Source organism: Schistocerca gregaria, chromosome 2 (assembly GCF_023897955.1).
Source record: "Schistocerca gregaria isolate iqSchGreg1 chromosome 2, iqSchGreg1.2, whole genome shotgun sequence".
Classification (NCBI taxonomy): domain Eukaryota; kingdom Metazoa; phylum Arthropoda; class Insecta; order Orthoptera; family Acrididae; genus Schistocerca; species Schistocerca gregaria.
In genome coordinates, this window is record NC_064921.1 from 1,002,800,953 (window position 1) to 1,002,816,965 (window position 16,013).

Genomic DNA, 16,013 nt, shown 5'->3' on the forward strand with positions numbered 1-16,013 from the left:
TTTTTATGTCAATTTACTATTATGTTTAAAAATTGCAATATATTGATTGATATTGGTGGATATGACGAACAATATCAAAGAGACTTATTACAAGCGGAAGTTTGGGTGTCAAGTGGAATATCTTTGAAGCTAGAGTCATTCTTTGTCACTTGTAGAGTCGGCTGTGGTCGGTTGAGACGCAGTCGTGGAACAAAGTTGTACTTCCCTGTGAAATAAATAGTGAAGAAACCATCATATTTTGCTAATAACAATATTTTTTTAAAATCTTGTTTTCTATGACTGTGTATTTTTTTAAATTTATTCATCACCATTGTTCTGAACATTTCTGAGAGTATTGTGCCTAAAGTAGAAAATAGTAATTTAATAGACTTTGAAATTCAGGATATGCCTAATGAAACAGAAAGATCTGATCAATTTAGTTTAAAAGATTTTCTAGTAAATTTGGATGGAAAAATTGATAACATTTTGTTGCAAGTCCAAGCAGTCAATACCCAAGTGGGTGATCTTTCGGACAGGGTTGGGAGTGTTGAGGAAAAAATTGAATCTGTGGAAGAAAAAGTAAAAGAAATTGATGCTAAATTGAGCGATGAAATTAATACTGTAAAAAAATGAGTTACTGGCAGATAGGGAAAGAAATTTAATTGATTTTAATGAGATCAAAGGGGAAATTAAAAATTTGGATGAGAACACAAAAGTTTTAGTTAAAAATGTAGAACAAAAAACAGACACTCGTTTGGTTACTTTAGAAGAAAAAATAGAATGCAATGATTTAGAAAACAAAAAATTTGTTAAAGAACTTAGTAAAAAAGTTGAAAGTTTTAACACTGAATTTCAAAACAAAAATCACATTGTCAACACATGCAATCTTGTATCAAATATTCCAGTGAAGCACTTTTCGGTAGATGGACCTTCACATCCTATTGGTTTTATACAGTATTGTAAGGATTGTTTTTTACCTTTCTCACCAGATGATATGAAAATTAAATTTGTGAAAAAATTCTTGGAAGGGGAAGCTTTGACTTGGGCTAACCAAATTGTAACTGTGGGGATGACCTTTTCAGAATTTGAATCAAAATTTCTGGAAAATGTTTGGGATAATCTTAAACAAACTAGAATCAAAAGTGAATTTTTAAATGGGAGAAACTATAGAGAATCAGATGGGAGTATGAAACAATTTTGCAAAAGTAAACTTCAAAAACTTGTTCATTTAACAAAACCTTTGGATGACTTGATCAAAATTGATACCTTAAAGAGAAGATTGCCATCAGCAATGCAGTTGAATTTAGTTCATTGTTCTGATAGCAATATTGAGCAGTATCTCAATTATATTGAAAAGTTGGATAGGGTAACAACAAGAACACACAGTGAGTTTACTCAGAAAGGTAGTGGTCAAAATTGGGGAAATGAAAACTTTCTTAAAAGGGAACAAAACAATTATCATGGTGTCAGTCAAAATTCAGGGGGCTATAACAATAATTTTCAAAAGAAGGACCATAATTTTCATCCAAAGCAAGAACAGCATTTTCACAGAAATAATCAACAAAGTAGAGAACACTTTAGGGATCATAATAATAGAAAGTTTGCTAGAGATCAGTGCAATAGCAACTACCAACAACCAGGTAATGTTTGTCATAGGAATGGGAACAGAAATGTTGATCAGAGACATTGGCAGAACCACAATCAGCAGTTTAAACAGGAACCAGTTGTTATTCAGGAAATAAAAAACGAGTAGACACCCCCTTGAAGGTCCGCAAGGTTGAGGCAAAAGGTGATTATGATGAAAGGACCAATGGATGTGACTATCATAAACCTAAACATGACAGATCTAAACCTAAGCAATCACATTAGGTCATTAGTTGTTACTTACTGAAGAAGTTTCAGGAGGAAAATAATGATGATATTGACGAAGATAAAATTTTCAGTACACAAGAACATACAGTAGATAAAAGTAACTGTGATTCATTTAATTTAACAGAGTTTTACACTTGGGCAGAAAAGAACAATACTTTGTCAAATGATGTAATTTGTAGTCAGGTTTGTAGTAGATGAGAGACTTGTGTGAATGAAAGAGAGACTGCATGGTGTGAGAATGAATATATTGGTGAAAGGGATCTGGTAACTTTAGAAAAGGGAAATAATATTTTGGGGGATAATTTGAATGTGTATGACCTGAAAATGTGTAATGATAATGATGTTGATGATAAAGTTGATGATAATGATGGTAATGATATTAATGATGATATTGAGGAAAGGTGTTTCATTAGTTTAAATAGGGAGTTGGGTATACACATGGTTGAAAATGGATTAAATAGTGAGAATGTTATAGAAATTCCCAGGGATGTTACGAAGATGAATAAGGCTCACAAGCAGGGTGTATGTAAAAGTGAGAATTTTGATGTTGTTGATAAAGAATCTGATCACACAAATAATGACAACACATGTATAACTTATAGCCTAACTGAAACATTTGCAGATACTAATGACACACACACATTTTTTTATAAATCTATGGCTGAACAGTGAAAGTATTTCCTTTGACAAAAGTTTTAGAAAGATGCTTATCAATATATGTGAAACTATATGTCCTGAGTGGTGGAAAAAGATGAGATATTTTATTTTTGAAAAGCTGAAGGGTAAGTACTTCAATAGTGTACAATGTGTTTTGGATGAAAGTTCTTGGTTATTTGAGATAATAGAGAGTACTAATGACAATTTTGTAGCTTGTGCAAATTTTATAACTGTGACAAATAATGCATATAATGGTATACCATACGATTCTGATAAGTATAGATTTGGGGAAATTGAGTGATTTATTACATGAGGATACCGGTTCTGAGAAAAGCGATCATTTTTGCAGTCCTTACATAAAAGTTCAAATTGGGTCATGGATTGGTAAATGTTTAATTGATACAGGAAGTGAAATCTCAGGAATATCTGAAAGATTAAGAAAGAATTTAAAAGTGGGGAAAGATTATGTTGAAATGCCAGTTGTTGGGGTAAAGATAAAAGGTGCTACTGGGAAAAGCAGTAAATTGGTAAAAAGCCAGGCTTTAGTGACATTTTTAATTCAATGCAAGTTGTTTACACAGGGATGTTTTGTAATTCAGGAATTTAATGAGGATTTTTTTTGGGTATGAATTGGATAGTAAAAGTAAATACAGCATTTGATTGGGGTGGAAGAAAACTTTGGGTAGAAACCAGTGAAAGAGAATATATTCAGACAAAATTCGTGAAGACGCTTGGGGATCAGAGTAATGGAAATTTTGACAGTATCAATTTACTAAAAGAAAATAGATTGGAGAACATTGAAATTCATAGATTTGATACTGATGAAGTTGATTTTGGGAAATTAGTAAATTTGAAAATTTCAGAAACACAAAATTTATCTGGGGAGCAAAAACAACAGTTAGAAAATCTGCTGTGGGAATACAGTGATGTTTTCAGTGACGTACCTGGTAGGGTAAAGGGTTATCAATGTGAACTTCAGGTAAAACCTCATGAACCATTTTTTGTAAAACCATATAGTATTGCAATATCAAAACGACCTGCTGTTGAGAAAGAGCTGAAAAAGATGGAAGGATGTAATAAAATAGAAAGGAGTATCAGTCCCTATAATAATCCTTTAGTAGTTGTTTTGAAAAAATATGGTGGAGTAAGATTGGACTCTAGACACTTAAACAAAATTTTGTTCAGACAGACAGACCATCCCGAAAATATTGATGAGTTACTCTATAAATTGACAGATATAAAATATATGTCAAGTTTGGATCTAACTTCTGGTTTGCACCAGGTACCACTTTCGGTTAATTCTAGAAAATATACTGCTTTCTTGTACAATGGTAAGAGTTATCAATATTGTGTTGTACCATTTGGGTTAAATTCGTCTGTTTCCGAATTTATAAGAGCTTTGGATCATGTACTGGGGCAAGAACTTGCACCTAAACTGATAATTTATGTAGATGACATTTTGGTTACAGGGCAAAATTGGGAGGAACATTTTTCAATTTTGAAGTCAGTGTGTGAAAAACTTAGGAAAGGGGGGATGACATTGAAATTAGAGAAATGTAAATTTGCAGTTTCTGAATTAAAATTTTTGGGACATGTTGTCTCAGACAAGGGAATTTTGGCAGATCCAGAAAAAATTAAAGCAATTTCAGAAGTTCCTACTCCTACGACTAAAAAACAATTAAAGTCGTTCTTTGGATTATGTGGCTATTACCGAAAACATATAAGTGATCAGAGTCTGAATGCACCACGTTTAAGTCAGTTACTCAAGAAAAACACTATTTGGGTTTGGGATAAAAATTGTCAGGAAGAGTTTGATAGAATTAACCAAGAGTTGAGGAAGCAAAACTTATTACACAGACCTGATTTTAATTTACCATTTTGTTTGAACACTGATAGCAGTAATTATGCACTTGAGGCAGAGTTATTTCAAGAAAGAGTAGAGAATGGAGTTAAGATACATTGTACCATAGCATTTACAAGCAGAATGTTGCTTAAGCATGAAAAAAATTATACAGTCACTGAGAAGGAACTATTGGCAATTCATTGGGCTTTTACAAAATTTAGAATTTACCTTATTGGACATAAAACCATAGTATTTTCGGATCACAAACCTTTGAGTTACTTACAAGAGTGCAAATTATATCACAATAGATTGACCAGAAGGGCAATATTTTTGCAACAGTTTAATTTTGAAATCAAGCACATAAAAGGTTGTGAGAATGTAGTAGCTGATTCAGTTTCAAGGTTACCAATTGGAGGAGAAAAGGAGATTTATGAACAAGAGGAGGAAAAGAAATTTAAAATTAGATACATGAAAGGAGTGGGAAATGTGAAAACAATTAGAGCTATACGTAACAAAATTAGGGAAAATCAAAATTTAGATCAAAGTTGGAAATTAATCAAAGAATGTTTAGGCAAGAAGGGGTATGAGAAATTTTACAAATTACAGAAGGGGATTTTATTTCGGAGAACAGATGTAGATTCTGATAATTGGAAACTGTGTTGGCCAGAGGCAGATGCTGAAAAGTTGATTATTTACATACATGAAAGTTTTGGTCATTGTGGAATACAGAAGTGCATTCAGAAGATACAGGAAAACGTTTATTTTTATAATATGGGAAAGAAAGTTAGAAAAGAATTGGCAACCTGTGATAAATGTCAGAGAGTTAAAGTGAGCAATCAAAGGCGTGGTGGAGAGATGCAAAACATTATTCCGGAAAAACCTTTAGATCTTATTGCTGTGGACTTATATGGAATGCTACCAAAGAGTAAAGGAGGTTACTGTTACATATTTGTTATGGTGGATATATTTTCAAAATTAATTAAACTATATCCAGTGAAAAAAGCTACTAGCTATAAAATTATAACAAAAATTGAAAGAGATTATTTCGCACAGGTGGGTACACCAAAAGCTATATTATCAGATAATGGTTCACAGTTCACCTCTAAAATTTGGAAAAAGTTTATTGAAAGATCTAAATTGAAGCATATACTTATATCTGTTTATTGTCCGTCCACCAATCCTGCAGAAAGATATATGAGGGAAATTGGGAGACTGTGCAGAACCTATTGTAGCCATAAGCATCCAACCTGGTTTGAAAATATTCAAAATTTTGAAGATATAATGAATAGTCTACAACATAGTTCCACAGGATTTTCACCGTATGAGATTATGTTTAATATCAGACCTGCAAATCTTATATCAGAACTTATTGAATTTCCTATATGTACACCTTTGACTATGCAAGAGAGAGAAGATATTGTCAGGGAAACTATGAGGAAACAAGGGGAAAAGAGGAATAAAAGACATAACAACAGGGTAAAATTAACCACTTTCGAAACTGGGGATCTTGTTCTGGTAAAATCTCATGAAAAATCAAAAATGTTAACTTCAGAAACTAAAAAATTCTTTGATATCTATACTGGGCCTTTTGAAGTCATAGAAAATCCACACCCTAATGCTTATCATTTGGTATACCCTAAGTCAAATAAGTTGTTTGGTCTCAGGAATGTTGTCTCTTTGAAACTATATAAACAGAAATCATAATTTTCAAAAAATTTAAATAACCTATTTTTCATCTAAAACAAAAGTCCTCCACTGGAATATGCTTGTTAGAACAAAACTACCTGTACGACCAAGTATGTATATTAAAATAGAAAGAAACTTCCACATGGGAAAAATATATTAAAAACAAAGATTCCAAGACTTACCAAGCGGGAAAGTGCCGGCAGACAGGCACATTAACAAAACACACAAACACACACACAGAATTGCTAGCTTTCGCAACCGATGGTTGCTTCTTCAGGAAGGAGAGGGAAAGACGAAAGGATGTGGGTTTTAAGGGAGAGGGTAAGGAGTCATTCCAATCCCGGGAGCGGAAAGACTACCCTTAGGGGAAAAAAAGGACAGGTGTACACTCGCACACACATACACACACATATCCATCCGCACATACACAGACACAAGCAGACATATTTAAAGGCAAAGAGTAAGGGCCCTTACTCTTTGCCTTTAAATATGTCTGCTTGTGTCTGTGTATGTGCGGATGGATATGTGTGTGTATGTGTGTGCGAGTGTACACCTGTCCTTTTTTTCCCCTAAGGGTAGTCTTTCCACTAGCAATTCTGTGTGTGTGTTTGTTGTGTGTTTTGTTAATGTGCCTGTCTGCCGGCACTTTCCCGCTTGGTAAGTCTTGGAATCTTTGTTTTCAAGTATGTATATTTGTATGTATAAATTAATAATTTGAAGTCACATGTTAATTGTAACTGATGAACAAACAAAAAAAATACTATATATGTCCAGTATCATTTTCTAAAATATAAGCAAGATGAAATTAACATTGGTATGGGGAACAAAAAGTTTAGTTGTAAGAGCCAGTTGGTACATAATGTGGCCAAAGAAGTAGTTGTAGATGTCTTTTTCTAGCAAATCAGTTTGACTTTAATATTATTTTCAATTTGTATGCTTTATTTTAGAATATTTGTCATGTATATTTTATGCCATATATATTTGTCATGTTAAATAATTTCTCTACTTGAATTTTTCGTATATGAGATTGATGGGGAAGGATTATTGTGACACCAGCCAGTAACAAGTCCACAGATTCAAAGAGTCCAAATTTTGGAAGAGAATATCAGATTTCATTATTTACGTACTAATTTTGTAATACAGATCCATTACTGAGTGTAGTGGGCATTTTGTTGTATATGTTCATAACAACAAAAGCCCTGGGGAGCAGTTGTAATGGATCTGGGAGATGTATTATTTTCAACTGAAGTTATCGATACCGAATTTAGTGGGCGAAGTGGTGAATGTTTTTCTCTTATATTTTTGTTGGAATTTTTATAAATTATAATCTACTTATTTTTTATGTTAATTTACTATTATGTTTAAAAATTGCAATATATTGATTGATATTGGTGGATATGACGAACAATATCAAAGAGACTTATTACAAGCGGAAGTTTGGGTGTCGAGTGGAATATCTTTGAAGCTAGAGTCATTCTTTGTCACTTGTAGAGTCGGCTGTGGTCGGTTGAGACGCAGTCGTGGAACAAAGTTGTACTTCCCTGTGAAATAAATCGAAAGTGAATGATGAACTTATGAGTTTTTCGTACTACTTTTTATATCAAGTAGCAGCAAGCAAGCACATCCAGAAAGAAAAATGGTATTAGAAACACCCAAATTGAGACAGACACGGTGAACAGCGGAACTTCTGCATCCCACAAACGGCACTATTGGAATCATACTCATATTAGACAACTGAAGCCACCTGTAGAAATTTGACTACTTTATTTGAACTATGCTAGGTTTTATTACAAAATAACAATAGTGGAAAGACAGTTTTAATAGGTCATATTTACACTTCTGTAAGTAAGGGTATCTCCCCTAAGAGCCATTGGATGCATTTTCTCTGGTTTTTCGGTAGGTATTTGGAATTTTATTTTGTGATGTGCAGCTGTAGTCAGCCCAAAAAAATACTGGTCATCACATCTTTCACGCAATGCCCAGTGTCAATGGAAAACATTGGTTTGTTTCCCATTACAAACAAAACAACTTTTAAAGAAGAGTTTTATGTGGCCATGTGATAGAGTGGTCCCAAATTAGTCAATGTGTATTCACAGTGACATTAAAACACGAGTAATAACTTGAATGTCAGCTTTGTTGCTGCATGGCTATAGCAGTCAGCACAAACCAGTGCTGCACATGAGTTGCTGCTGGACTCCTGGATATTCTTCATGTTTTAATGCTCCTGTTCATAAATATCAATAAAACAAATATCCCACCAGACTGATTGGGGATTGTTGTACTGAATGGGTACATAAAATTTCATTTTAAAACCAATTTGGTTCATAATGGGAAACAAACCAATGCTTTCCATCAACACCGTGCATGTTGCAGGAAAGATGTGAGCAGCAGTACTTGTTTGGACTGACTCCAACTACACATTGCAGAAACTAAATTCCAAATATCTGCTGAAACACCAAAGGAAATGCACCTGGAAACTATTAGGTGAGACACTTGATATAAATACTCACTGCTACATGGCACAGGATCAAACATAATAAATAAACTACCAAATTTCAATAACACTTAAATATTTATACTGTAATAATCTGTTGATTACTACACCTATCGCCCACAATGAACATCCATTTGGCCACTATGGCAAGCACAGTGTTCACGAGCATTCAAATGGAGCACCCGTAACTAAACAAAGTAACTGTACTGACCACCATCACCAGAATCACTGTCCACATGCAGCACAACTCAGCGACACCTGATGTGGATAGTGTCATTATAAGGGGATGCGTGGGCTTCCAGGCCAAATATGTTCAAGATCTGTGAACAATTTTCATTGTATTCTTGTTGATGTCACTCCATGACCGAATCAATTGTATTTCTTTTATTGCTGTGTGTTTCCTTGTGTTCCTAATTAGAAGACAAGTGACGACATTGATGGTCAAATTATTGTGTGTTTTCGATTCTGTGGTTCTTCTGCCATTCGCCTCTTCCTCCTTTCATGAAGGCTTTACTCCAGTCACTTCTGCAACAACAGTAGGTGCATACAGCTGTATTAGAACAGCTGTTGGCTATGCTGACGCAGGCTCAGCTGCCAACTGTTCACCCACCACTTTTCCTCCCCCCATGATGTATCTGCTGAAGATTGGGACATTCATGATAAATGGCTTCATCAACATTTCGCAGATTTCCAGGTGGTCAACACAGAGGTCTATAAGACTCTTTCTTATCATGGATACCCCTCTGTGTGTATCACTTACTAAGCCACTTAGCTCCTATGTAAGCACCATCATCACTTTGTTTTGATGATACACTGAGGTGACAAAAGTAATATAATGGTGATGTTCACATATACAGATAGCAGAAGTATCATATAAACAAGGTATAAAAGAGCAGAGCATTGGTGGAGCTGTCATTTATAGTCAGGTGTTTTACATGAAAAGGTTTCCAACATGATTATGGCCACATCATGGGAAATGAAATGAACATGAAATGGTAGTTGGAAATAGATGCATGGGACATTCCATTTCAGAAATCATTAAGGAATTCAATATTCTGAGGCCACAGGGTCAAGAGTGTGCCAAGAATATCAAATTGCAGGTATTACTTCTCACTACACAGGATGCAGTGGCCAATGGCCTTCACATAATGACCAAGAACAGTAGTGTTTAAGTAGAGTTGTCAGTGCTAATATACAAGCAACAGTGGGTGACATAACTGCAGAAATCAATGTGGGACGTACCATGAATGTATCCATTAGGATAGCATCGAAAAATCTGGTATTAATGGGCTACAACAGAATACACCTGACACGAGTGCCTTTGCTAACAGTACAACAACGCCTGCAGCACCGTTCCTAGGCTCGTGACCGTATTCGTTGGATCCTACATTACCGGAAAACTGTGGCTTGGTCAGATGCATCCTCATTTCAGTTGGTAAGAACTGATGGGAGGGTTTGACTGTAGTACAGACACCATGAAGCCATGACCCAAGTTGTCAACAATGCACTGTACAACCTGGTGATGGCTCCATAATGGTGTGGGCTGTGTTTACATGGAATGGACTGGGTCTTCTGAGCCAAATGAACTGATCAATGGCTGTAAATGGTCATGTTTGGCTACTTGGAAACCATTTGCAGCCATGTATTTCATGTGTTTGGTTTGTAGAACATTGTGGACAATTCGAGTGAATGATTTTGTCCCCCTTTGAATATTTATGGGAAGTAATCAAGAAGTCAGTTTGTGCACAAAATCCTGCACTCGCAACACTTTTACAATTATGGATGACTATAAAGGCAGCATGGCTCATTTTTTCTGCAGGGGACGTCCAGCAGCTTGTTGATTCCATGCCACATTGAGATGCTGCACTGTACCTGGCAAAAGAGAGTCTGACACAATAATTGGAGGTAACCCATGACTTTTGCCATCTCAGTGTATGTACGTGTAATTTGTAGTCCTCCTCGCATCACAAGTATCTGCATGTGGTCAGTGCACATGCTGAATTCTACCAACATCACAAACATCTGCCACAACCATCTCTAGCTTGGGCAGCTGAGCTCCACAGCCTAAGTCGTAAGTGTCGGTTCATCACAGTTACGTCTCAGGACTCTTATTCAGACACCACAGTCCGAGATCATGATCATTCATTTGGCCACACAGTTGAGGAGCCACATCAGAAGAGGTTTCGCATATTGTCCCAGCACATGGAGCCTAGTGCACTGCGGCAAGAGGAGGTAGCCACTGTACAAACAAGCCAACTGGACCAATGCGAATGAACATGTTGTTGGCAGCAGGAACACAGAATACCACTTTCTTGGTGCCCCTCTTGTTTTGTACAGCTTGAGTGGGCAGCCTGCCCCATATAGTGGACCTCTTACCATAAATGTAAAAGATTATCTGCAAGCAAGAACAAGTTTTTCATTGAAGTGTGGGTGATGGATAAGCCATTAATCCTCAAGTCAACACAGGAGCTGCCCTGTCCCCACTCAAATCACAGACATATGCCAGGCTAGGGATCCCCACAATTGGCATGCATCAAGAGTCAGCTGGTACACTATAACAAACAGCAGATTACTATACTTGCTTGGTCAATTCACTGCCGATGCAGTTTACCATTCCATTATGTACTTGGCAGGCAACAATGCGAGTACTGAAAATTGGGAAAGGTTAGGTGCCTTTAGTACTTTTGGTTTTTCTGTTGTGAATGTGATGCACCTGGTGTCAGACCAAGTGCTTTATCATGAATTGTATTCCTTGTGTTATGAGTTTTTGGATCTTTGTCCCAGAAGTAGTGTGTGCAAACAATTTCATGGCATATTCAAACCCTTCACCTGGCTCTGTTTTTTCAGGCATTGCCTGTGCCTGTAGCTAACCACATTAGGACAGTTATGGAGTGATTAACATCATGGGGAGTGATCAGACCAATTTCCTCAGGTGAATGGGTTACACGTTTAGTGCTGGTAAAGAACCTGTCCAGTGAGCTTCCTCTATGTGGTAACTTTTATGTCATTATTAATCCACAGGCAATCATAGACACTTACCCCTTGTCTCGCCCAGAGGAATTGCTCACAAAGTTCGCTGCGGGACAATTATTCTTCCTGACAAACGACTTGGCCAAAGTCTACCTTCAGATTCCACTGTACGAGGCATCAAAACCGTTGCTTGTGGTTAACATGCCCTTCAGCTTCTATCAGAATGAATGGCTAATGCTTGGGGTCACTTGTGGGCCTGCCATTTTTCGAAGGTTTTTAGAACAGGTTATGAAGGTTGTCCTTCATTGCATTAACTATCTTGAGGATATCATCATGACAGTGCTACCATGGAGGATCACCAATATAGTCCCTGTCCTTTGTTTACTGTTGTACAGGCTGCAGGCTTCAAATGCAATCTAGCTAAGTCTCAATTTTCAAGCCTTCCACTGTGTATTTCTTGGGAGGCATTTTATCACAAGTTTCTTTCTAGAATGGCTATTACTGCCCAGCCCTTGCAGCTGTTGCTTTGGAAAAGTTCCCCCTTTGTTTGATTTGCAGCCTCTGAGGGTCCTTTTATGCAGCTTAAGTACAGCTCTCACATGCACCATGTCTTGCGAAGTTTAAGCCCAGCGAGTATCTGGTCCTGGCCACCGATTGTGTCCCAGGAGAAGTGAGTCTCTGGCAATGGGGACCCAGTGCCCATCACTGATGACAGTGGTGCATGCTCAACAGAATGGGAGGCAGGAAGTAACCTGTCGTCTGTGCTGACAAAGCCCTGATGCTAGGGGAAGTGGGCATGACCAGGCCTGTTCAGCTCCGTGAGTGGTTCCAGTAGCATGCCACAAGTCGATCTTCAATGCAAATTATGAAGGCATTTTAAATGCACTGATAACTGGAATCCAATGAGGGCACTGTCCAAACACCCTGGTCCAAACTGTTTCTCTGGGAGTGAATATCAACAAAACTGGCGTTGCTGGGTGACGCCTGCCCAGCAGCGAGAGGTGAGCAGCATCTGCAGCTGACGGCCATATATGTGCTTTGTTAGACTCATGGTACCAATAGGCATTATTCTGCAAGAGCTTAAAAAGATGTGAGAGCCTTTTTGGCTCGGAAATCTTCTACGCAGTTGCGCATCTGTGTCATATATGTTCAGACAAGTCAGTCTGCCTCAAATTTTGACTGCAGTTGGAAAGGAGATGACTGAGATGGTGAATAACCTTATGTGTGCAGAATCCTTGAAAGATTGTTCAACAAAGCGAGGACCATTGTCCCAAAACCAGTGTGCAAGGCAAGCCTTCTATGGAGGATATTTTCAACAGAGCCTTGCATTCATGTCTGCTGTCACAGACTGACAAAAAATGACATAAAGAAAATGAGACAAATCATCAATCACCAATAAACAGAAATCAATGTGAACTCTTTCCCAAGGATTTCTAGGGGTCAACCATGGTGAAAAAACAGAGCATGGTGTCACCTGCTTGCCTGAACACTTGTGGCAGGCTGTTAGGAGATGTTTCACTTCCCAATAGATACCTGGCCAAAGCACATCGTTACATGCTAACAGTTTTCTGTGAGAAATCCCCCATCACCCTGGTTTAATAAGCAGAGGACTCCCTCCACAGAGCTGCTAGAACCATGATCTGGGGAGTAAATGCTTCTATTAGGAGAATAACACCATCCAAGAGGGAGAGGCAATGGTGCAATGCATAACAATTCTGAAGCGGGTCAGCCAGGCAGATGGTTGGGCCACCAATGTTGTATCATGTATTTGACCTGCTGGAGAACTGCATCCAACACTACTGCAGAGACAATATGGGGCCTGGTGACAGGAAAGCCATCACCTCCGTTCAATTGAAAACAAATATGTTGCTTCCGGTCGAACAAGGCGTCAGGGACCATGGGGAGCCAGGACAGAGCATCGGCATTTGCATGTTGCAACATGGAACAAAAATAGATCTCATCATTGTACTGGCACAAGTTCAGAGTCCAACACGGAAGACAAAGAGCAGCTTTGTCCGGTAAGGGCACTGAGAGGCTAAACAATGAAACTGAGGGCTTATGGTCGGTAATTAAATGAAAAGTTGCACTGTACAGGAACACATGAAATTTTTTACAGTCATAGACAATAACAAGGGCTTTTTTTCCTCAGATAATAATTTTGCTGAGTCGAATTGAGTGTTTATGATATAAAGACAATATGTTGTTCAGAGCAATCTGAATGGTGATGGGCAAGGATGGCCCCCACCATCGTCACTGCCCATGTCAGAGCCCCAGGTTATGGACTCAATCTCCAGATCGCTTCCGCCCCCATTGTTGTCCTATCCATTGATCGCCCCAGGGTTCATGGGTGGTGGGATGCCTCCTCTCACATGCTTTTGTAGTAACTCATCAGTTACTACACTCACAGTGGATGTATGTCGGGCCACTACAGCAGCATAGTGAGCACTGACATTTAAATGGCACACTTGAAACTCTCCGAGGTGGCTGTCAGGTGCAGCCTGGTCACCGATCCCTGTCACCAGATCTGCAATGCTCATGCAGCACAGTACCAGCGACACCTGATGTGAACGGCATCTTTATAAGAGGGTGCATGTGACTCCGAGCCCTTATCTGTTAAATATGTTCAAGATGTGTAAACTACTTTTATTGTATTCTTGTTGATGTCACTCTGTGACCGAATAAATTGTACCTCTTTTATGACCATTAGTTTCCCCATGTTACTAGTCTGTGCTAAACCTGTAATGCAATTGTGCTAACCCTGTAATGCATGAACAGCTTGAAAGAGAAGAATATTTAATTTGGAGCTTCCTAACAGGTATTATCCAACAAAACAGTATTTTGAAAACATAAACAACAATAGCTCAATTAGGGCCTTCCTGATTCAACATTTACTATAATGTCATTTAAATTAAGTGATTCCAAAGTGAATAGAGAGAAAGTGGAGAAGACAAGAGCTATGAAATGTGGTAAAATAAATACCTTGAGTTTTATAGTTGCTATTGACACCTCCTCTCCTTCTTCTGCTCTACCAAGTGACATCATTGCTATTTCATATTTTGATTGAAGCTGTGCTGTTTTAAGCTTTCGTCCTTGTATTTCTAGTATTAACTTAGACTTCTCTTCTTCCAGAACCCGCTTTTTTATTTTTAACAATTCCTGCTGCATGTTGATTTCTTCCTGGCGATCTCTCATTGCCTGAAAGAACATAGAAGAATGAGAATAAACTTCTCATTAATATAGAAATGGCGATAAATTAATTTACAAGCAATCATACAGAATGGAACCCTATCCATATTCATACCTAACTTGAAACCAGTTTTTCAAACATTTTCTACAATATTATGAAATGAGTTCTGGTAACTTCCAAATGCACTTCTGAAGCTTAATTATCCTATATATCTACAGAAACAAGCTCGCATGTATTGAAAATGACACTAATCAAGAGTAAGTGTGAATGTAACAAGATAAGGTGACCTATAAATGATCTATTTTGACATTAATGTCATGAACTAACAGGTGATTCAAACTAATATACTTGATAAAGCGTACTGACAGTTGACAGTTCAAGATGACCAGTTGTGTGTGTACAGAGAAAAGCACAAGATGATCAAAAGTGTCTGAAGAGGATGTTGACAATCTCAGAGCATCTTACCTTCATAGATGTATGAAGTCTCTTGGGAAAGTAAGTCTTGAACTTCAGTTGCCAAACATGACAGTGTGGATGGTTTTACGAAAATGTTTACACATGTGTCCATACTGGTTACAGTTGGAACATGCTTTAAAGCTAATTAACTATGGTGTACATTATAACTCTGCAAGTGAAGTTGCAATGGGAAGATAAATTATATGGTGTCTACATCTACATCCATACTCCGCAAGCCACCTGACTGTGTGGCAGAGGGTACCTTGAGTACCTCTATTGGTTCTCCCTTCTATTCCAGTCTTGTATTGTTCGTGGAAAGGATTGTCGGTATGCTTCTGTGTGGGCTCTAATCTCTCTGATTTTATCCTCATGGTCTCTTCCTGAAATATACGTAGGAGGCAGCAATATACTGCTTGACTCTTCGGTGAAGTTATGTTCTCAAAACTTCAACAAAAGCCCGTACTGAGCTACTGAGTGTCTCTCCTGCAAAGTCTTCCACTGGAGTTTATCTATCATCTGTGTAACGCTTTCACGATTCCTAAATGATCCTGTAACGAAGTGTGCTGCTCTCCGTTGGATCTTCTCTATCTCCTCCATCAACCCCATCTGGTATGGATCCCATACTGCTGAGCAGTATTCAAGCAGTGGGCGAACAAGCGTACTGTAACTTTCTTCCTTTGTTTTCGGATTGCATTTCCTTAGGATTCTTCCAATGAATCTCAGTCTGGCATCTGCTTTACCAACGATCAACTTTACATGATCATTCCATTTTAAATCACTCCTAATGCGTACTCCAAGATAATTTATGAAATTAACTGCTTCCAGTTGCTGACCTGCTATTTTGTGGCTAAATGATAATGGATCTTTCT

General features: G+C 37.7%; 1 protein-coding gene across 5 annotated transcripts in view; it reads right to left on the reverse strand.

Moving 5' to 3' along the window:
- LOC126335503 (coiled-coil domain-containing protein 39) overlaps nucleotides 1-16,013 on the reverse strand; it is a 424,893-nt gene that overhangs the window by 85,372 nt on the left and 323,508 nt on the right. For all 5 annotated transcript variants that reach the window (XR_007564887.1, XM_049998846.1, XM_049998848.1 and 2 more), the window contains one exon: nucleotides 14,481-14,696. Coding sequence is in view for 4 of the 5 variants with exons in the window: in XM_049998846.1 (XP_049854803.1) it covers nucleotides 14,481-14,696 (216 nt within the window). In the remaining variant the exon portion in view is untranslated. The remainder of the gene's footprint in view (nucleotides 1-14,480; nucleotides 14,697-16,013) is intronic.